The 23,893-nt window shown below is 39.0% G+C and overlaps 1 protein-coding gene across 3 annotated transcripts in view; it reads right to left on the bottom strand.

Moving 5' to 3' along the window:
* The window catches only part of PTPRD (protein tyrosine phosphatase receptor type D), a 1,010,945-nt gene that overhangs the window by 43,259 nt on the left and 943,793 nt on the right, over positions 1-23,893 (bottom strand). For all 3 annotated transcript variants that reach the window (XM_039543118.1, XM_039543120.1, XM_039543119.1), the window contains 3 exons: positions 18,693-18,868; positions 3,779-3,898; positions 3,162-3,316 (listed from right to left, as the gene is read on the bottom strand). In XM_039543118.1, coding sequence (XP_039399052.1) covers positions 3,162-3,316; positions 3,779-3,898; positions 18,693-18,868 — 451 coding nt within the window. The remainder of the gene's footprint in view (positions 1-3,161; positions 3,317-3,778; positions 3,899-18,692; positions 18,869-23,893) is intronic.

Below are 23,893 nucleotides of genomic sequence, written 5' to 3'. Positions count from 1 at the left end.
AGCTACAGTGGCTTTGGCTCAAAACTGTCTCAGCTCCAAATTTAAATCAATCTGTAGATCTTTATCTAACCTAGTCTCTAGAGGATGTCTGTCTACAATCAATCTTCAGAGATTGCCATATCTGTTTTTAAGAGACATAGTGGACTGGAAAAGCAGGAGGATTGTGGGTCAAGATTAAGGTGGATTGGTAGAAATGTGTGGAAAAGCATGCATTAAGCCCCTTCACTTACAATACCTGTATGTTCCCAGTTCTTAGTCTGTTGTGTTTATATGGTCAAATCCTCAGACCCTTACTAGGTTGTTAATCATTCCTTGTATAGGCAAACTCTTATTGATTTCCGTGAGAGTTTACCAGAGTAAAAACTGAGAAAGGAGCTCAGCATTCAGCTCATGACCACCACCACCACCATCAACAAAAACAGACATTCATAGACATTCAGTGAAAAAGTAGCTCACTCCTGTGCTATATATGCTTAGTGGCCTAGCTGATTTGTCTTTTTGGCTGTACTGCGTTGAAAGCTTTTTTGGCATCAAGAGAAATTGCATCCACAGCTTCTCCCTGTTAATTGTTTCATTAGCTTCTACCAAATGTATAAATAAAAAGCTTATAAAATTGTATTAATATTTTTATAATCTGTCATTATTACTGTTTATTGAGCTCTGGCAAAGACATTAACCTTACCCCCTAGATCTTACAATCTGTCCCTTTGTGTACCTCATATTCAGAGTGGGCAACAATGACGCATATTAAGATTTCTATTGACTTAAATGGGACTACTTGCATAAGTGCTGCCCACCATTAGCAATGGTTGCACAATCTGGCCCTGCATTAGACGGACAATAACTTTCAGATACATCAGGGAACCTTGTGATGGCCTAATCTCAAAGCAATACAGATTTAAAAGAAACAAAAAACAAAAACCAACAAACCGACCAAACCACTACCATTACCACCACCAACAAAAGCACTTTGCACTTTTTGACAGGAAAATTGTGTTTTTATAAGGGAAGTGAATGAGCTTTGCACACAAACAGAGGGAGGAAGCCCAACCATAAGTTTAGTATGGAAGAGTGCAAATGTAACCCACACACCTTCTGGGTGTGGTGTTCTGTCCCATCTAGGGGCACAAAGACCAGTTAGAGAGCAATTAATGAGTCTGCTTGACGCCTGTACGCATCTCGGCAGGAGGAGTAAGCCGACTCGATGGGGAAGCCCCGGCGGTCGACTTGCCGCCGTGAGGATGGCCAGGTAAGTCGAACCAAATAGCATAGCTGAAGTTGCTTATCTTAGATTGATCCCCTCCTCTAGTGTAGACCAGCCCTTAGCTACCAGCCAGTTCACTTTTAGCTCATGCTGTAGAGGCTCATGCACTGAGCTCCAGAGGTCCCCGATTTGATTCTGCCTGATGATGACCAAGGTCTGTCGGCATTACACAAAGATGGGGAAAAGAAATAAAAAAGGCCTTTAAAACAATGGTAAGGTGGAAACCAGGAATTGAGAAGTAGACAGGCATATAGGTAGCACAGCTCTGAAAGGGAGGATGAAAAACTTGAAACTGAAGTGGAAGGTAGGAAGCCAGTTTCAGGGAAACTAATTATCACTCATGAAATAGATCATGGAGTCATCCTGGATAGATCTCTGAAAACATCTGCTGAATGTGCAGTGGCAGTCAAGAAAGCTAACAGAATATTAGGAACCATTAAGAAATGGATTGATAATAAGACAGAAAATATCATAATTCCATTGTATCAAACCCTGGTATGCCCACACCTTGAATACTGCATGCAGTTCCGGTCACCACATCACTAAAATTATATATTAGAATTGGAAAAGTTACAGAGAAGGGCAACAAAAATGATTAGGGGTCTGGAACAGCTTCTGTATGAGGAGAGATTAAAAAAAAAAAAAGACGGACCGTTCAGCTTAAAAGAGAGATGACTAAGGGGGAGATATGACAGAGGTCTATAAAATCATGAATAGTATGGAGAAAATAAATTGGGAAGAGTTATTAACCCTGTCATATAACCAGGGGTCACCCAGTGAAATTAATAGGCAGCAGGTTTAAAACCAACATAAGGAAATATTGCTTCACACAACACACAGTCAACCTGTGTAACTTGTTGCCAGGTGAGGTTGCAATGGCCAGAAGTATAACTGGGAAAAGAATTAGAGGGTAGGTCCATCAATGGCTATTAGCCAAGATGGTCAGGGACACAACTCTTTGCTCTGGGTGTCCCTAAAGCTCTGACTGCCAGAAGCTGAGATTGAATGACAGGGGTTGGATCATTTGATAATTGCCCTCAGGGACCCTGTGATCATTTAGTCTGACCTCCTGCATAAGACTTCCCTTCATTAATTCCCATTTGATCTAAAGCACCCCTTTTAGAAAAGCATCCAGTCTTGATTTAAAAATTACCGGTGACGAAGAATCCAGCACAACCCCTGGTAATGCATTTCTCATGCTCCCTCTGAGCTTCCATCCAATCTCCATTTTAAAGTGAAGGACTAAACTTGAGTCTGAAATTCAGGCTTTTATTAGTCTTAATAGCAGTTCCCTTTTATCTTCTATAGATTTCATGCTATTTGTTTTAATGTGCAATATTAGAAACCATAAAAAAAAATTATTATTCCAAAAATACGAAAACATTGTTTCTCCAAAATTCACCATTTTAAACTAAGAGCAAACATAACACTACTTCTTTTTCTCCAGTGATTTATGAATATACCTGTGTGTTAAATATCCCATCTACCCTCTCTGCTTACAGACTTCTACTAACAAATAGTATATTCCATTTACACAGACTTCATGTATTCTAAAATTATCTCCCAATGCACTAGCCAAAAATCCTTCTCCGCATCCATCAAATTTGGCAATTTTGCACTTGAATTTCTAATTTGCCATTATTTACCTGTCCATAAGTATGTTGCCAAATAGCCAACATTTCATTTTACAATTATAGAATGTCACTGAGATGCAAAAAGCCCACTAGATCATTGAGACCAAGCCCTTTCATAGCATGGCCAGGATGCAATCCCAATACAGAAGAAACCTCAGAAGCACAAAGGATATTATTCATATACTTTAAAACACAGGGCATTAATCATAAAAACAATTTCAGTGTGATATTTAGAGATGCTTTGAAGTAAAGTCTGTGCCTACCTGCAATGCACCACCATAGGTCCAGCATCAGGAGGGTTACAAGTTTTGACTCGTCGTAGGAAAGCTAGGAATGGTGTAGGATGTTCTGGAACTCCGTGGTCAGGCCAGGCAGTGAACTGGAATTGCCGCACTTCTCTTTTCTCACTTGAACCATTCTATGAAATCAAAACTTTTAATGAAACAACTGCCTACGGCAGCCCTATGGAATGAAGTGATGGCATAACTGCATATAATGATGATAACCAGCTAAACCTCCTGTGGGAACAGAGAGAAAGCGAACTCCTGCTATAGGAGAAAATATTACAACTATTCTAAATTGCTGGTTTTGTGGTTCAGGTGACATGAGGGTTTTAGTTATACTTTATAGCACACAGCAACACCTGCCTGTGATTCAGCTAATTCTTCATTCAATTAAACCGTTGTTCACAGTGAGAGCTCCATATTTACCGATAAACCGCCAGCCTGGGAGAAAAATGCACTGTGATAACAGAAGATCTGTTTTATTCTTCAGTGTTGCCAATAGGATCAAGATTTAAGTAAATCCTTAAGAGATCTGATTTCTCCAAAGCAGCCTTCTTTAAATGGTGGGAGCAGGGAGGACACCACAGAAAACATACCTTGTAAAGTGCAAATGTTCGAACACAGTACGTTGCCAATTCTACAGTGTCTAGCAGGGTCACTTGGATCAGCCCATATGTCTCTGTCCCTCTGCTTGGCCAATACTGATCACACTTCACCTGTAATAAACATGTAACATATTAATTTTACATATTAATATATTTACTTACAACATTATGGGCCGGAGCCTCAGATAATAGAAATCAGCATAGCTCTATTAAAGTCCATGGAGCCATGCAGTTTAACAACAGGTGAGTATCTGGTGCAAAGCATGTACTTTAATGCACACATGGATAGTTTTTTCTGGTTGTGGCTCTTAGTACTGCTTTTATTATGGTTACCTTGATTTAGGGTATAAATCAGTGTAACTCCATTAAAGTCAACAGAGCTTTATCAATTTACACCAGGTTAGGATCTGGCCCAGTCTTCAGATACCAAAATAATAATAATAATAATAATAATAATAATACAATGTTGCTACAAACTCATGTTTTTAAATCTTTCCACCAAACTGCATATATTCTGAATGTTTCACATTAGTTCCAACATATATAACATGATGTTCTGATGCTAATTTAAACCATATTTTAGTATGTACAGAAATATATCACAATGAAAGACGGGATTTCTTTGGCTTTTAGTTCTTTTAGTTAGTGAATAAAATAAATAGAATGGCACCAATAACTATGAAGTTAATATAATTTCCTTCTCAGTTCATTGTTATGAAACATATCAGGAAATTACATCAATAGACATTTAAAATACATGGTTTGATAGAAAGAATTCATCCATCAAATTTTAAGACACAAGCCATTTCATCCAGAGAAATCTCCATTTCAAAACATTGCGTGTTTAGTTTAACAAGCTGAAATAATTCTGTATAAAACAGATGCATAATACAAGTGTGTATTTATTATCTTTTCTGAAACAGAATGATTTGTTTTGGTTAAAGATACCATCTATGATCTAAAAGGCTAGGGGGAAAAAGAGTTGTTGATTATTTAAGACAATCACAGTAATAGTATAAAAACAATATAAGGTTTCAATATTTGAAAATTCTTTTATTTGAAATGAATGATACATGATGCTGAGGCACACACTTATGAAATAAATTCTTACGAATTACCCTGGCTAATACAGTAAAGAAATAAGCTATAGTTTGAACCCCGTTGGATCCAAGTTGAATCCAAGTCAGATGCAATCCTAAAAGAACAATGAGAACAAATACTGCACTATATTACCGATAAGAACACGAATTGCTGTGTGTATTAATCCAAATTGTTTTTATTTACGGAGAGAAGAGAACACCCAAGAACACTCAGATGTTCTTCAGCTTTTTCACCCTGCATACAGATTCAGCACTCTCCCACATACGCTGTGACACCAGCACCCTTCCCAAGCACCACCATCCTATACAGTTTGAGATTTCAAAACATTTCATTCATTCTGAGGAACAACAGGAAAGGGTCTACGGATTGCTGCAGATCTATGTCAACACTGTGGTTGGGATTGTGCCTACCAGCCCCCCAGGTAGACAGACTTACTCTAGATTTGCTTGAGCTAGCATGCTCAAAATAGCAGCCTGGGCTTGCCACCTGAGTTACATGCCCATTCACCTGACCTCCTGGTGGCTAGCCCAACGTGCTGAAATATCCACACTGCTATTTTTAGTGCACTAGCTCGAGCAGAGTTAGCATGTGTTTCTATTTAGTCTGGGAAGCAAGCTCCCAGCTGCACTGGTTCACAAACCCTAATGGTTCACAAATCACTGTTTTGAAACTGTCATCTGGCTGAAGAACAGAAAAAAAAAAAACCTTTAACAATTGAACCTGCTGGAAAGAATTCATTGGGGGCTGAGGCAGAACGTTTGATGGGAAGTGATGTCCTAAATCATACTTGAAGGTCTAAAATAAAAGGAACAAGTTATTAATGGGAATTTGATTTTTCAACATTCTTAAAATAGGGTGACCAGATAGCAAGTGTGAAAAATCATGAGAGAGATTGGAGGGTAATAGGCAACTATATAAGAAAAAGGCCTAAATATCAGAACTATCTCTCTAAAATCGGGACATCTGGTCACCCTATCTTAAAATGAGCTTCATGGACTATAATATTATTTTATTAATAAGAATTAGGAAATTACCACCTTCTGCAGTTTTCTGAAACTTTGGGAGAATTAATATTGGTGGTTTCTCCTGAACATCTGTGATTTATTTGTAAGATATCTACAGAAGGTGGAAGCCACACAGGTCTTGTGTAGACTAGATAAAAGATGCTTTTTTTCAATTGTGTTAGCTCAATCCAGCTATCAACTCACTGAAAATCCCACTTATCATTAACGTAAACACAGATTAACACTTTTAGTTCAATTTTAGCAGGTCCAGTTATAGCTTAGGAATCTGCCTCATTCATGGAAGATGCCATATTATATGCTTTTACACATTAAAAAAAACTTAATAGTTAAAGCTCTTGTTTGGGTCCTTAGCAACCAAAACACAGATGCATTACTATAATTATGTTTAGAGTTGGTAAAAAAAAGAAACAAATTTTAAATACTTCAATTTAAAACTATAAATAAACCTAATGCAACTTTTAGTATAATGCATATGAAAACTGAATGTGTGTGAGAGTGTGTGTGTGTGAGTGAGAGAGAGACCATGTGTGTCTGTCTATCCATCTATCCACCCACTTAGCCCTACAAGCATCTCCCACTTTCAAATTATATTTCAGTAGAAGCAGTACCAGCAGTAGAAGCAGGCCTAAAGAACAGCTAGCTTTCATGCTGAAAATATTTGATAACAACAGCTCCCAAAAGGATCTAGAGAGAGAAAGAATGTATCATGTTCAATATAGTTAATGCAAAGAAGGGAGTTTTCTATAGCTTTTTGAAGTCTCAAAAAGCTTTTCTTACGTTGTCCCATCCTTCCAGGGATATAGCATGCCAGTTACCTTCCTGAAAGGAAAAGATATGTTGTGGCCTAAACAAATTGAAAATGCTCCTTTAAGTCCTTTATTCTCCAAAACATACTTATTTCCTTAATATTCACTAATAAATCTCCACATCAGACATTAGGAGGGTCACTGGAAGTGCAGTGAGCTAATGGTAAGAATGCACTCAGATTTCAGAAGCCTGTAGAAAACCACTCTCTTCAAATTAACCCTGATGAAAATACATTAGTTTTTTTTTTCTTTTGGGTGTGTGTGTTTTAACCCCTCTGCCCGGCACACACACACCCTTTAGAGATGTTCTGAAATATTTCCTGTGAGAGCTGCTGTTCTTGGGTCGTTTGGGAATATTTGCAACTTCCAGTTCAGTGCATCATGTTATTTGAAAATGGAAGCCGCAGACTACAAATACTGATGTTTAGAGGAAACAGAATGGATTTAAGTTTAGAATTTTGGAAGATGATATGAACTGTAAGTCGATGGTACTACAGAAAGTACTCAGACTTGTATTCCTTTTCCTTCTCCACTTGTCCCAACATAAGACATTTTCTCTTTCAAAGATGTGTCGTCCCCTGCCCGCCAGCCTCTCATGCTCTGTGATCATAGATATTAAATTCCCAGGACTCCTAGCAATTTTCAGTCCGATTTATCTTTGTGAGAGGTTAAAACAAGATTTTTTGGTTGGATTTCAATGGCAAAAGAATATTAAAACAGTATATCTTAACTGTCAAGTGACTATTGTGCTGGTAGAGTCACTATATTTAAATGTTTAAGCCAAGATTTTCTGAAGTGAATAGTGCTTTTAGTGCCCAGCTCAAGACACTTAAAAGGAGCCTGATTTTCAGAGGGTAGGTGCCCATCACTTTCTGAAAATCAGGCCCCTTTAAGATGACTCAAGTTGGACACCAAAAATCGCCAGTCACTTTTGAAAACTGTCGCCATTATCTATTTCTTAATGCTTCTGTCTGAGCCTAATTTGACTGCAGGTCCCTTAAGGGACTGTGTACAGTGCCAAGCAAACTGACAGCCTTTAATACATGAAATAAATAATAATGATGACGATGATGATGAAGTGGATCCCTTGCACTTCCTCTCCAGATGCACACATTTACAAGGTCAGTCCATCGAAAACATAACACCCTCCAATAGATTCAACAATACTCCCCACCCACATCTCTTTATTTTATTCACCCCTCCCAGGGCTGGCTCCAGCGTTTTTGCCTCCCCAAGCGGTGAAAAAAAAAAGAGAAGGTGCAATCGGAGGCACTTCAGCTCTACCGCCGCTGCTTTATAATTTGGCGGCAGGTCCTTCCCTCTGAGAGGGACTGAGGGACCCGCTGCCAAATTGCTGCCGAAGAGCTGGACATGCCACCCCAAGCACCTGCTTGCTGCGCTGGTGCCTGGAGCTGGCCCTGACCCTCCCAACCTGGTGACATTTTATCATGCTAACAAACCAACTGCCACTAAGATCAGGGATGACATTAGCTGGCATTGGTTCAAAAGATGAATGCATTTATCATGTAGTGTTAGTGCTATTTTTACACTAGGCACATAAAGATCATGATAGGCACATTCTTATAACTTCAATATTCTCTCTCTCTCTCTCTTTCTCTCAGGCTCTTTCATACAAAGAAGCCAAATCCTCGTTCTTCATGGTATTATGAGCACTCACTGAAAAGAAAGCTGTAGGAAAATTGAATGTAGAATTTTTTTTCCAATCGGAATGAAAAGCCTGAGACTGTTTCAGACCTGAGGAGTTTAAATATCACCAAAGAATATTCATAGATATTCACACTTCAACAAGCCACAGACACCAGAGAGGATACTGGCTTGCATCAACAGAGCTAAAGGAGGCAAGTTTCCATATGAGCATGCACACACAAAAATTCCTGACATTCAGGGTAGAGAAACAATTTTCCAGTACAAAGTTCTACCACTCAGCCTGAAAAACTCCTTGAGAGTATTCCTAACAGGCCACCTGAGACAATAGGGACAAAATGAAGTTCAGGAATGAGACAACAAGCTAACAAAGGCAAATCCAGGCAGACTACATCCCTTGCTGCAAGAACAGCATATAAATTTTGAATCTGGAAGAATAACAGTTTATACAAAAATGGCTTTGTTTCAGTTTTCCTACGTACATACAAAGGTGCTCACTTCTTCACAGAGTTTGGGATAGTTCTTCTTAAAAAAAGGAGATTTTTCTATAATGATGCTGAATAATAATAATTTGTCTTGAGCTTTTAATTTCTTTATTCAGAATAGAAAAACAAATTATGGTGAGATGATATCTGAACAGTATCAGGTCAGACTTTACCATTGATTCCCCTTGTCAAAACTGTAAGATGATAGATTCAACCACATAACTTTCCATTAAAAATAAAGGTCAAGATGTTATAAAATTACTTGTGGTTTTAGGTTCTTCATTTTTTGGAGCACCTAGTTTGAGACAATTTTAAAAGGCCCAACATTCAAAAAGAGCAGGGGTGTAAAAGAGGTAGTGAAGGGGTGTAAAACTAAAAATGCTAAATTCAGATAAGTACCCAGAAGATTATAAGCTTGCTTGAAGCTTATCCAAATTGCTTAAATCTTTTGGGTTTGCAAAACCGGGCTGCAAATATGGAAACAGTAGACTCTCCTGCAACAAAATTCAATTTAATGTAAGGTCCTGTCTATACTAGACTTTAAATGCTGTTTTAACTTCTTGTTAAACACAATTGAAATAAACTTGCAGCAAAAACAGCTTGTAACACACCAGTTAGTTAGCAAGTTAACTCCCTATTTAAAAAAAAAGTATCTAAGATATGATCAGTGATACTAATTATCACGGGGTGCAGCCCTCATCGCCCGACTGGTGCCTCCTGCTGGTCATGCTGGGGCTTAGCTTGAGGCCAACGCCCACATTCACAGTCTGCACACTGGCTCTGCTCCTGCCCATGGCTCCTCTCTCAACTCCCAGAACTGCAGCATCCTCAGCTCTATGGCTGGGTCATCATCTGTTTCCCTCTTCGGGGTGGGGGTGAGGGAAAGAGGCGCATATCTGTCCAACAGTCCAGCCATTTCTTCAATGGTGAGTGTGGGGGACCTGTGGCTGCCCACTGCTCTGGGCCCAAATCCAGGGACCCTGTAAATAGCTTCCTCCTGTTGCTCCTCTGTAACCTCCATCAATGCTGCTATATTTCCCTTCCCCATGGCTCCAGCACCTTCTTCGTCCTTACCTCAGGGCACTCAGCTCTTCAGTCCTAGCAGCCAGCAAGGAGCTCCCTCTTGCTTCCCTGGTCCCTGCCAGCAGCTGCTTTGTCCAAGGTCCTTGGTTCTCTCAGCCCTCCAGGTATGCAGTCCTTACTCCCTTGGCTCCCAGCAGCAACTGACTCTACCCTGCCCTGGCCCCTGGCCTGCCTGGACCTGGATTGGCTGCTCCACCAAGCCTCTCTCCTATTGGCTGCTTCCTCATGCAGCCTCCCTAGGCCTCTATTAAAGCTTTACATGACAGTGTGGGGAAGATGCCACGTCATACAAATTCTTAATACAGGAAGGTAGTTAATAGATAATTCAAAACAAAATCTGTAAATTACTTCTAATTTGATCCTTAAAACTAAATGCATCACAGATTGGTATACATGAGAGCAAACTAAGGTTGGACTCCCATCATACTTTTAACACAGTTCTCCCCTCCAACTGCCTCAACCATCTACCCAGGCATTTACAATGTTAAATTTAAAGCACTCTTTAAACCTCTTTTAAACACTTCATGTGGTCAGTGAAGACAGGGTCTTAGGGATCCAATGTGAAAAAAGGATAACAAATTATTTTCCCAATGGTCTTGCTTACAATGGTCATTTTAAAGGGTGAGATTGACAGTCGTTTTGTTTGATGTTTTGTAAGGCCAGATCGTGATGCACTTACAGTGAGTACCACCTTATTCCATAAATACTACCATTGACTTCAGCAGAACTATTCTGGGTGAGTAAGGGTAGCACAATGACACCTAAGGGGGAAAAAACATAATTTTGCACCATTCTGATTGCCACTTGGCTATAGGCATAGAAGATTACAGGTTATGGGAGTACCATTATAACCTGACCAGCTTGCCTTGTCATTAGAATACCTCATAAAACTCACTCTGCTCCTATATGATAGAGATTCTGCTCAACACATAGCTCTGATTTGGGAAGCTTGCTGTTTAGAGCCCACAATGTAGAGTATTGATCAGTCCAATAAGGTAATAAAAGTGGGGTTGCTATATTCTACCCTTAGAACAGATCCCATGTTGTTACACCATTTCTTGGTTCCAGCCAAAACCAGAAGTGATGGGCCAGAATGGTACAAAAATGAAAAACAGCATAAGGAAAAATGTTATATATTTTTTTAACCCAGGGCCGGCTCCATGGTTTTTGATGCCCTAAGCAGGAAAAAAAAAAAAAAAAAATAAAATAAAAAGGCCACGATCGCAATCAGCTCTACCGCTGCCACTCCAGTCTTCTGCGGCAATTCGGCAGCTGGTCCTTCGCTCCGACAACCTGCTGCTGAATTGCCGCTGAAAAGCCGGACGTGCCGCCCCTCTCCTTTGGCTGCCCCTAGCACCTGCTTGCTGGGTTGGTGCCTGGAGCCGGCCCTGTTTGAACCTCAAAACTTCAAAGAATAGTCACTTTGGGTTTGGTTTTAGTTTTGGGTGTAAATTTGAGGGTCACCCATCCCTACCCTAATGAATATAACAAGTAAGCAAACATCTTTTAACCACACAGATATCTGTCCTATAGCTCACATTGTTTCAGTGACTGCTTAGGAAACCCATATAAGAAAAATATTTTACTGCCACTGCATGGGTATTCAATATCCAAGTTTACAGAAAACCCATTACAAAAACAACCAAGACAGACAAGACGACTTAATCATCATGTATTACAAAAACAGGTAAGATGGGACCAAATGAAGGGTGATAATGCTCAGAAAGTATGGAACTTGTACATTCAGGAGAATCTCTGTCCTACATCAGCGTATTTCCCAGAATCACCAAGCAAAAATAGAAGACACTAAATTATCTACATATTTCTTTTCATGAATAGCACAGCTTTCTGCCAACAGAATGTGCTAGATGCACAAAAATTCAAGTTACTAACCGGTTCAACCTTGATATTCCTATCAAGAACTTGCTACCCAGTAGTAACAAGGAACAGTGTTGTCATAGAACAGGAACTAATCATACTATGTGCATTAAAAACAAATAAAAAAGTCTCTATTACTGCAGTGTGAAATGCTCAAAGTGAAAATAGTTCATTTTACATGTAGGTCCTCTCTTTCCAGGACAATGGGAGAATTATGTGAGGACAGCTCTGAGGTGACACATCCTTTGGGTCCAGGCTACATGATGGAGGAGACCACTTGCCAGACACATACTGGAAAGGGAAAATCTACTAGTTCGTCAGAGAATCAGGTGTACCCAAAACAACTAAGAAAAGCCACCTTAGAATAACTTCTTCCAACTACATACTCTATTTGTATGTTCATCAATCCTAAATGTATAAGACACAGAAGAACAGGGATTTGCATAGCCTTCTTGTGGGTGACAAAACAATTGTGCAACATGGATTTCAGGTGAGTTCCCTTGTTTACACTTGCACTGTGCCTCTATCCATAACAGAACATGAGAAAGGGAATTAATGTTTAAATATTTGATTTGGTGAATGCAGTTTGAGTTAATGCCATTTTAGCATGAGATTGTGAAAGAATTCTAAAGGAGTCAGGCACCCAAATTATACATACTGTCAGTCGGAGTTGAGCAGCTCACTGCCCATTGTGCCTTTGAAAATCTCCCCCTTACTGGATTGCCGTATGGTTGAGTTTTACAAATGTGCCCGGATGAACTGGTCCCACAACAGAATGTAACACTTCCAGTGTTATAAGAATTACCAGATGCATTTTATCATAGTGAACAAAAAGCAGTACAAAACCTATACATTTCTAATTTACTTTTTGTGAATCTGGTGTATGCATGGTCTAGCAACAGTTTTGCCAGCAATGCAATTGGGGGGGGGGGGCTAGATTTAACTCCCATCAATTCTTATCCTTTTTACATCTTAACATTCTAAGAGAGTTAAAAAGAAAGTAATATGGATAGTTCCTTATTGATCCAGAAGTTATTGGTTTGCCATCCTAAATCAAAAAGCAATAGCAAATCAAGTGCTTATCTCTTCCCATGTAAGAAGATAGTATTATTCAGCAAGAAAGAAGTGCCACTTACAACATCCTTCCTTTCCTGACAGCATGGCTGTGGAGAGCAGAAAGCTGAGAATTTATAGCTAGCTTACCAGATACAGACATGCATATTCTTCTAGTTTCTACAGTAAGTAACCATTATTTTTGTGGCTGGTCTTCTGTTTACATTAAGTATTCATCACTTTTCAAAAATGAATACACCCAGCCTATACTGCATAGTGCAAAAGCAATGTTTGTGTGCTAACCATTGACACTTTGTTTGGACTAAGTGAAAGATAGAGTGTTCAGGTTATACATGTTATTTGCAAAAAACAGTTAAATGCCATATTAGTGAATATGTGGATCATTGTCACTTAGGCTGCATATGTCTTCAGTACAACCTGCTTTCTACTGGATGCAATCAGAACTGCTCAGCATATCACAGGCCCATTTCTGCCACCAGCAAATGGAAATTCACCTCATGTGGTAAAGACCTGTGCTTCTGGAGCAGAAGAATCTGGGGATTATACCCAGAGCTTCCTTGAAATTCTGAATGTCCATGATGTGTAATGAGGCACACCATGCATTTGCATCAATGATATTCATACTAAACAGACTTTGGGAGCAACCACGTTGCATATTGAATTTATTGCACAACCAAACATTCTTCAGCATTGCTTTCTGTACTTCTAGAACTGCTATAAAACTTCCCTGATGCCATTCAATACTCCCCTCTCCCTATAAAAAAATAAAATCAAAATTCTAATTCCAAGCCGCAAGTAAATGAATGTCCTGGTCCCTTTTACTTCTCTAGTGTGTGGGCATATGCTGTCTATACATTGCAGCACCTATGGTTTTTTTACATGTCTGATGGATTATAAACCTCTCAAAACATTGGGACTTCAAACTGAGTGTTCTGACTGGGTGACATATAGTCCTGAACTCTCAAAAAACACACACAACACTCACCAAACAAAAGCAGCCTAGCTATTACAGTGAACGTATATTATCAAGTTCATCTAGCTTCTCCAAGGAGAGTGGAACCCCTCTTGGCTTCTCCACAAGTGGCTGTGGAGGAGCAGGTTGCTAATGGTTGGACTCAGAACACAATGAAGAGGATGGCACATACCAAGGTGAGTAGCATAACACCAAGTGCCAAGGGGGATTCTGGGCTGCATGAACCCAGTGCGTAGCTATTGCACTGCTGAAACTATATGTAAGTATTCTCTAAAGATGGCAAACACACACAAAAAGGCACTTAATTCTCTTTAACCGTGATAAATACTCCAAATAGAAGCAAAGCCTATGGCCCTTAATTATTCCCAGTTGTTCTTATTGCACTAATATAGGACTGGTACAGAGGGTCTCATTGTTTCATTATTAAATTAATGGAAAGATGATCCTGCTTTCCTACTGGTCTTTTGACACGTAGGATAAGACTATTTCTGCATACAGCTCACTGTGTCTATGGCAACATGTCGTTCAACTGCCACATAGCAAATTAATTATTTTTTGTTCGCATTTGTATATATTCGTAGCTTGCAACAGTCTCCATTTCCTGGTAGTTAATGACTGGCAAGTTCAACTTAAGGGCCTGCAGCAAAGTGACAGCACTTGACTCTTCCAGCTGGTCATTAGCTGTGAGGAAATGTATGAAGCATCGGTGTAAGTAATAAGTAGTTCCTCATCAATCCAGAATTTAAATTGAGGTTCATATTTCTGAAGCAGTTGCTGCAAGCCTTATATTGTATTTGGCTCTAATTTGGCGGGGGCGGGGGGGCGGAGGAAGGGGGGAGGGTTGGTTGTGACACAAGATTCTGGCTGTGAACACCATGTTAGTGATGCCCCAGCAAGGAAAATATTGTCAGTGATAGCAGTGAGGAGGAAGTATAAATGAACACTGTGTCTGTCCCAGAACATTCTGGAGTGAGTCTATACCAAGGAATTAGAATAAGGAATGGGAGGTTTAAGATCCCTTGCAATGGAGTTACCTGCTACAATGTTCTATCCCAAACAATATCTTTGAGGGGAATATATGGTGACCTAGTGGATAATGCAAATGTTGCCTCGATGTAACAACATTTCCTTTTGTTCCACACTGAGGTCCCCTGTCCCCACCTGGCTTCTCAGATCAATGCATATGTTGATTGTAGCATGGAAACAATTTGAGACCACCTGCTACGGCATGGAGGTCCCCTGAGAATGCAATAAACCAAAAGGATCTGGCACTAAAAATGTAAATTTTGGAGGGGGCGGGAATCAATCCAGAAACTCTCACACCATAATAGTAATGCTTTAAATTGTTTTATGTGTTCCTGTACTGTAACAGTTAACTGCTTTTCCTAATCTCTAGTTTTCACCCCTTAATGGTTTCCTTTTATTTCATTCAGATTAAACTCATGCATGTAACAAATATGTTATCAACATTTTCCATGCATTGCAGTGTGTATAATCCTTTTTCATATAAATTACGTATGTGATAGCAGAGTAATGGGACTGATTTCCTCTCTGAGGTCTGGATTAGGCCAGGTGAGATTGCAGAGATGACATTTAAAACAAAAACAATGTGTGAAGGGCTATATATGAAAGAGCTTTCTTTATTCTGCAGCTTCCCAATAGCCAAACAAATGAATAACTAATTCACTGTAACATCTTCATTTGACATTCTCAGCTGTTAAATATGTAAGTTCTCAAAGCTGAGGTTAGTCAGACATCTAACACATGCTAATGAACCAACTTAGCTTGCTTCTGCAGATGCCATTTAAAAAAAAACAACCCTTTATCCATGCAGCACAGGTTAAAAAGCCTGATGCCAAGCTCCAGCACTGAACAATGAAAAAAGGAAGGTAAACAAAACGAAGACATGAAGATAGAAAAGGAGATGAAGTCCCAGAGAGAAATGATCTTCCTTTGCAGAAGAGATAATGATCAGGGATGTCAAGACACGGAAGCGGACAGAAAAGGGAACAAAGAACAAGAAAAACAAAATTGAAGGATGCCCTAATCTTCATTAGCGTTTAATAGTGTTTATAACTCATTTTTGAAATTTCATTTGGTCTTGTGCTGTATAAAGAAATGATGGTGTAGAAAAAAATATGTAATCTTCTAATCATATTCTTTCCTAGACTAGGGATTCCCACTTCTACCCCACTAGTAATACCATTAATGCCATTATCTGAAGATGCTAACTTAGGAGGGGAAGAGGTAACCTAAGTGTCATATTTTCACATTTGCAAGCTCCACCTTAAATGAAATTGCCCATTCTGCTAAATTATGTATTGAGATCTGGTTACATGGACTATTATTGACTGGGCTGACTGCATGAAACTCATTTCACTTATGAACTAAGAATGAGCTAAATCATAAATGAAAGAAACACACAGACAGTCAACTGACTAGGACTGTCTGGACTCTCATTACACTCAAGGAATGTGTTGCCATTGAATGCAAATCATATGTAAAGGTGATTATTATTCTGATCAGCTCTTTTCAGGGTACAGTCAGCAGAGAGCAGAGTTAGCTTGAAACTGCAATAAGCAATTAGTGAAGAGAATGAGCAGAATTTTATTTGGTTATTTCAAAACAAGTTTCTGATCATGGAGCAACGACCTGCAGTGTTAAGATACATGGGAAGTATTTAAGTAAAAAGACCTTCTGCAAAGGACTGTTCATTATCATCAGACTTTAGAGTAGCACTGATGCCATTTAGAAGTAACTTTATTATTAGAAGCACTAGTGAGGAAATGGGCAGAATTTCATTTGCCTACGTCAAAACAACTTTCGGTTCCTGGGCTAAGTAAGGCCTGGGGCAGCAAGATAAAATAAAGTATTCTGAGAAAAATATTTTCGGCAATGGACTTATTACCAACAGGTATGTGTGGGCAGTGATGTTAATGGAAGTTGAATTTACATGCAGGCACTGAGTCTATAATTTAACTGCTATATCTTGCCTGAACTGGACGCTATTCCTTTATTTTTAATAGGTTCTGAAATGGGAAGAGGCCAAATCTGCACACCAATAAGTCTCCAAACCAAAAGTACTGCAGTCACGAAGTTCAGGTTACATAAGCAGCAGAGCCCTGTATACATCAAACATGGGAAGAGATGATAATGTCATTACAGAAAGGAATGAAGTATTACAGTGGATTTTGTTTTGCTACCATCTCAATAAACTAAAAATGTTCTAATTTAAAAAATGGAGCTTATACATAAACTGCTTATATATAAACTATGATCTGGTCAGATGCACAGTCTACTTTTTACTGATTTAAAGACTTTTGTATAACAGCATATTTTCCCCCCTCTCTCTTTTTTCCCCCAGTTGGAACTTTTCTTGACTCTAGATACTTTTCGACCCTAGTGGCTTATTTTGACCTTGGTGGACCACCTCCATTCTTTTCACAATGTTTAAAAAATCCTTATTTTTAATTTAACATTACGGTCATGCTATTTTTTTCTGATACCCACCCACTCCAATATTTCCTTTCTGAGCACATACATACCCTGCATTCCATCTCCAGCTTCCCTAATTTTACTTTGACCTTTACAGATTATTCCTGGTGAAGGCCTCATAGTTGAAACACCATAGATAATTTTGTCTTCTGTTTTTGGCATGTATTAGTAAGAAACATTTTTTCTTTTAGCAGTCCCATGTGCAAATATAACACCCTTCTTATATTTTTATCCACAGCTGAGTACTCATTGATTTTAACTAAAATGAAGTCAACAGAATATGTCCAAAAGTCGAGTGATGGTGACATATCTTAACTTCCTTATGAAAAGATGATTCAGCCATATTTTTGTTCTAGTGCAGGAAGTGACACTTCCAATCCCCTACTCTTGTTTCTAATGATGGATAAGTCTCATGAAGTTGAGATGTTTTGTTCAGATAAGCAGCCAAAGTTTGGATTCTTATCTGAATCTTACCCAAACCTGCACAAACAGGGCTAGAAGTCAGGCACAAATATGCTGTTTCACAATGGTAAAAAAGAAACAAGAAAATACAGACTTGCAAAAATGTACACTATTTTACCAAATGATTTGAAGTTCAAGAACTGGTTCATTTCTCGTTAAGTTAGGGCCAACTTTCTGACTGGGCAGAAGTTTGAATTCATGTTTATTTTTATCAATTCAGGCACTCAACCCTATTTGGTTCTTGGTAGAAAAGTAGACTTCTTGTTATCACATGCCAAATTGACATTGTTCTATCTGGGAATCGTTAATACAGCTTGCAGGTTGTTTTAATCAGAATAAAAATTTGCCAAATAGTACGTTAGCTGATATTTTCTCATTTTGTGTGGGAACACAAAATATTCAGCAGCTCAATATTACAAAAAGATTATGTCTTCCTATGTGTTTGAACAATGCCTAACATATTTTGGCCCCATTACTAACAATAATAACAAAATTCAATTATAATTTTAAGTGAAAATGGTTCTATTAGAAAATAGTAAGTTGCATCAAAACATCATTGCAGTTTAGTTCGGACTTAGTTGAAATTGCTGGAGAAACATTAAAGACGATGGGTTGTCAAGTTTCCTAGTCACTAGAAAATAGACTAAGAAAAAAGTGGCATGGCTCCACATGTGTATAGCTCCACATTTAATAATAAAAACACTATAATTAGCAATCACCCTCAAATATTTCAGATACAGAGAGGATTGGGCAAAAACTCAGGCAAATTTGAATGAAAAACTTATGTAAATGATAAAGCAGATACAAGTTTTAATTATTTTTTAATCAGTCTACAAAAGCAATAAAGTTCTTTCTTACCCTGGACCTTTCCTCCAGTTTTGTCATCATGACTACAGTTGCACCCCGTTGCTCCCACATCATTCTCCAGAAATCTCCAAAGGTTTCTGGGAGAGCCCCTTGTGTTGCTATGTAAGCATTCTGCTTTCTGTAACCATCTATGTAGTTGGCATTGACATAGTCACTTCCAGGTATGCCTGCAAAGCAGGAAGAATGAATACATTTGAGAAATCAGATCACATCAGACACTATTCCTGAGACATTCTGTTACAAAGGTGAGCACAGGTTTCTCCATATGTTTTAATAAGTATATTTGAAACTTAATAAACAAACAATATAACAACATTGTGATGTCAATTGGCATGGAAGAAGTGTTTAGATAGGGGCAGATTCTTGCCTTGACATCAAACTTAAGTTTGAGAACCTCTTTTTTGCTTAGATTGCAGAAGCCAATTATAATATATGCTAGTATCTATTCCAGACAGTTTTGGTATCTTTCTGCTAAAGTGGTGATCAATCAGTCAATAAAATGTGTCAAAAGAGACAAATGGGCTCTCAAACTCCAGCTGTCTCTTGTCCCCACATTTCCTTCCCTCTCTCCAATGCAACCTATCACTTGATATTGTTTTCCTACAACGTTTAATTTGCAAAAGAGAGAAAAAGGAAGCAAAACCACTGTACAAAATAAACTCTCTAACTTTAGGAGGAAATCAGCATCAGCTGCACAAAGCTCAAATAGACAAATTGCCTGTGCATGACTTTGGGGGCTTGTATGGGCAGAATGCTCTACAATAACCACACTAATGTGGCCTGCTATGCTTCATGACCTATATAGGCATTTTGGCCAGTAACCACATGCAGTTTGTTGATTCAGTGGCCATGCTGCGCTGCCCAGAAACTCCCTTGCACGTTGTCAGGAAAAGACCAACTGTGGAGCGCGGCTCCATTTTTTGCAAGAGGTGGTTCTGTTGTATTTCAGATCTTGTGTATCCTTCCTGGGGGGAGGACAAGATTTCTTCACCCAAAGGAAAATTATAGGCTCCCATGTTTTCATTCTTTACAGTTTTAAATATGGGAAAGGCGCTGATAGTTTCAGACTACTATGATTACTGTTTGTACTTCTCCCCATAATTGGATTGCAGTAGATAAGTATTGGCCTTCTTTTAGGAAAAAGAATATGGAAACCAAGTGCAAAAAAATCATGGAACCTACTATAACATATGTGTATGAAGTAAACACCTTCACAAACCTGAATAAAAATTAAATACATATGTAACAAGGTGGAAGGTCTAAGACCCTGCAGTCCTGTTCCATTGAGTCACCCTAGGCGTAGGTACTAAAACTCTTTATTGAGATTGAGAGGTATTACTGTCAAGTCATGCAGGCATGAGGGTCCAATGGGCTCCAACTGGATATACAGGGGTTAGCATAGCTCTTCGAGCAGAGCAAAAAACTGAGATAGCACAGAGGAAGTCCCAGATGTAGTGTAACAATTCGGCCTCCATTTTAACTTAATTGTGAGCCCAACTGTAAGAAGTGAGTGAAAGGTCATAAAATACCACAATAACCTAGAAAAATAAATTTATAATAATAAATAAATTTATTATTTTTAATAAATAAAAAGATGCAAAATGGAATCAGAAAGACTGAATTAGTCCAAACAAAAAGGCCTACCTGATCTAATTCAAGGGGCGTATAAAGACCATGCCGATAAACAAGAGAAGTGTGGGACCGGAAATCAATGGCCCAGAATTGTTGGACAAAATAATGAAAGGATGGGCTATTTCACCCATTGCTCTCTTATGGGGGTTCTTAAAAGAAAATACTTGGGGGAGAAAAACACGCTGTCAACTACTTCGGATGGGGAGACAGGTGGACCAGAAGGAGTGAGCTTCACCACTGTGGCTGACACATCCTCCGTCTCCTAGGATCCACTGTGACACTGCTGGCCCTTTGTCATCCTGGTCCTGAAAGAAGTCCTGACCAGACGGGGCCAGAGAGAGGAACCCAGATGACATCTCCCACCACTACCGGCTTTGATTAGATCCTGAACCCCAGCTGGGAACATGAGACTTTGATTCCTGCTGTCACCTCCCACTCCATTTGTGTGTCCTTTTCATTCCCCACCTTATTTCTTCTCTTTCCTATCTCTCTTTTTTGCCTTTCTGTTTAATAAGAGACTGGCTTAGCTGGCCAAGGCTGTATACTTTGCAACAGTGCTGTAGGACTGTGACCAAAGAGGCAGCTAAAAGCAATGCCCTACATAGCCCAATGTTGGTACCAGTTTGCTATGTCTTGCAGTGGTTGATAAGGCCATGCGCATGCTGTGCCTGCATATTTCTGCAGTAAGATTGCAAGTGAGAATCTACACCAGAGGGAGAATCTGCATTTTCTACCTTTGCTGTTCTTCTCTCTCCTTTCTTGTGTGTGTATTTGTCTTCTACAAAGTGGGATCAGACTTTAACAACAGCAGCTCCAGCATATCTCAACTAGCTCTTTTTCTCAAAAGTTATTACTATCTTTAACACCAGCTAAAAAACTGTTAGGGGGAGGAGAAAACTCTCTCTCCAGCTAAAGGGAAAGAGAACAAGGAGTGTTGTTAAACTAAAAGACTTACTCAACACTTTACTTTTCAAACACTTTAGCTCTTTTTCTTTCTTTTAAAGAAAAGATTAAAGAATTTTTAATGTGTGTTTACCATAGAACTAAGATGGCTGACATCTCTGTATACCAAACCCCGAACCTTGTTTACAACTGTTTAATGTTGTGCAATGACAGGATCGGGGGGGAGGCAAGGGAGGGATAGCTCAGTGGTTTGAGCATTGGCCTGCTAAACCCAGGGTTCAATTCTGCACCCACTGAAGTCAAAGGCTCCCATTAACTCCAAAGATGTCATATCAGGATTTAACTCTGGGACTGTGTGCTCTTCTGAAGACTGTTTAGGGACACAGCATATTCATACCATACTTACAGTGTCATTACCAGAGAGACAACATGGCTGAGGTAATATTTTTATTGGACCAATTTCTATTGGTGAGAGAGAGCTGGTGTCATTACTGTTTTCTAATTGATGACTTTGAGATCTTAGAGAGACTGGGATTTGGAGCAGCTGCTTTTTCTCAATTTTTTTTTTCATTTTTGTGTGGAAAACTACTGTATTTTTGGAAATTTTGGCTGGAACATATCAAATTGTGCATCCAAATAGAATAGTATGAAAATAGAGCTGAGTCTTCTGAGTCAATTTTCTTTTGGCAGGAATTACCGGTTTATGCTTTTATAATTATGCTAGATAATACTTAATCCTGCCTGGAGTCAGAGGACTAGAAGACCTCTAACGTCCCTTCCAGTGCTACGATTCTATGTCAAACTACTAGATACACAGCTATCAGCGGCACTAACATTCTAACTGCCAGGGGGTGCTCAAGCCCCCGCTTCTGCCTCAGGCCCTGCCCCCACTCCACTCTTTCCCCAACCCCCCTGCCTTGCCCCCCAGTCCACCCCTTCCCCCAAGGCCCCCCAACTCACCTCTTCCTGCCCCCACTCCACCTCTTCCAACAACAACAACTAGCTCTTATTTAGCGCTTTGCCATCACTAGATCTCAAAGCACTTTACAAAGTATCTATTTATGAAGAATCTTCCAATCTCTACTTCAGGATCAGAGTCATCAAATCTAAATCTTCTTCTTTATAACTTCATTTATAACCGAGCCTATCTCTTTCCAAAATTCACATCACATCCACTAACAGGCACATGTGTGCCCCTGTCCTTCCACAGCTATCCTAAGAAGCAGTTAGGTAAATTAGACAGACTATTCTGAAATAAATGGGATATCTGAATGTACAGTGGAGTAATCTCATTATCAAATCTTTCCTTTTGCTACTTATAGAGATTTTTTAAATGTACCTATTTTTTCATTTCAGCACCCAATTAGCATTGAATAAGGTTACTGACCCCTTACAATGAGACTAATTAAAATCCAATATAATCTGGAAAAGACTATAAAACTATGGATTACACGTTAGGATAGGCTTAGTTTGGCCAGTAAAACTAGCCTTGGAGGCACAAGAAAGCAATATAGATTTTTTTTTAACCTGTGTAAATAGCATTTGGTTTAACTGCAACTAAAATTTCAATTTGGCTTTATATATATATATAAATGTATGTGTGTGTGTGTGTTTATGTGCATGCACACATGTAGGAGGAAAGTGCTGACTAAATATCTCAGGACAGGAAAAGACCTCTAACTTCAGAGCTAACGAGAGAACAAGCAGCATTCCCAGATCTAGAAACACCCATGATCAGAGGAAAGCCTACTGACTATGCCTTAGACTAGACTAGACTAGACTATGCCCTACCAAAACAAAAATTTTCCTGAGAAAATTTCTGCTTTCATCAATTTTTTTTCCAGGTTTTTGATGAAAACTGAATAGTTTTTAGTGTTAAAAGCTGTTTGGTATTTAGTTTTGCTATGAAAACCTGAAAAAAGCATTAAAAATGGGGAAAACAATCATTTTATTTGAAATTTTCTATATGAAATAAGACAGTTTTCCTGACTAGCTTTACCATGCACTGAAATTCCTCAGATGGAGTCAGAACTGGCATAGAATGATCCCTCAGCTATTTATTTTACAGTGCTCACAATAACACTAAAAGGCACAACAAACTGTGTGGGAATGTAGGGAGGAAAGGGAAAAGATTTCTCCCCTAACTTCTTACTGTCCTGATGGTGTCCACCCTAAATATAGATGCAAGATTCATTTGTGGTCTATTTCCCTGTCCCCACCAACTTTTTTATTGTGGTTGTACCTCTTGGCTAGCAGCTTTTCTTTCACAATGATGATTCTCTTCTCTTTCCTTTGTCCTCAGTAATTTTTTTGTTGACTACTCTTGCTTATTTTCGGATAATGGGTGATTTTCTTGATGCTCACATTTACTTCATCACAGACATTTTAAAAAGTCATGTGTCTTGAAGGTCACATCATGTGACTCCTGATTATTTTTCCCTAGTAAGGCTATGATGTGTGCATGCCTGAAAATCATCAATTCCATTTACAAAGGATGGGACTTGGGGTTCAAAAGACTCTCTCTGACTTGATTAGACACATTTTCGCATTTCCTTGAATGTGGACATCTGAGTTAATGATTTAGAAAATACATCTGCTGGGGACAATGTCACATTTTCTTCCTTTATCAAGATAATAAAAAAAAATCTTCACAAAGC

The sequence above is a fragment of the Mauremys reevesii genome, linkage group 6, assembly GCF_016161935.1.
Source record: "Mauremys reevesii isolate NIE-2019 linkage group 6, ASM1616193v1, whole genome shotgun sequence".
Taxonomy (NCBI): domain Eukaryota; kingdom Metazoa; phylum Chordata; order Testudines; family Geoemydidae; genus Mauremys; species Mauremys reevesii.
The sequence above is the reverse complement of the archived record's forward strand: the minus strand, read 5'-3'. Positions and strand labels throughout refer to the sequence as shown.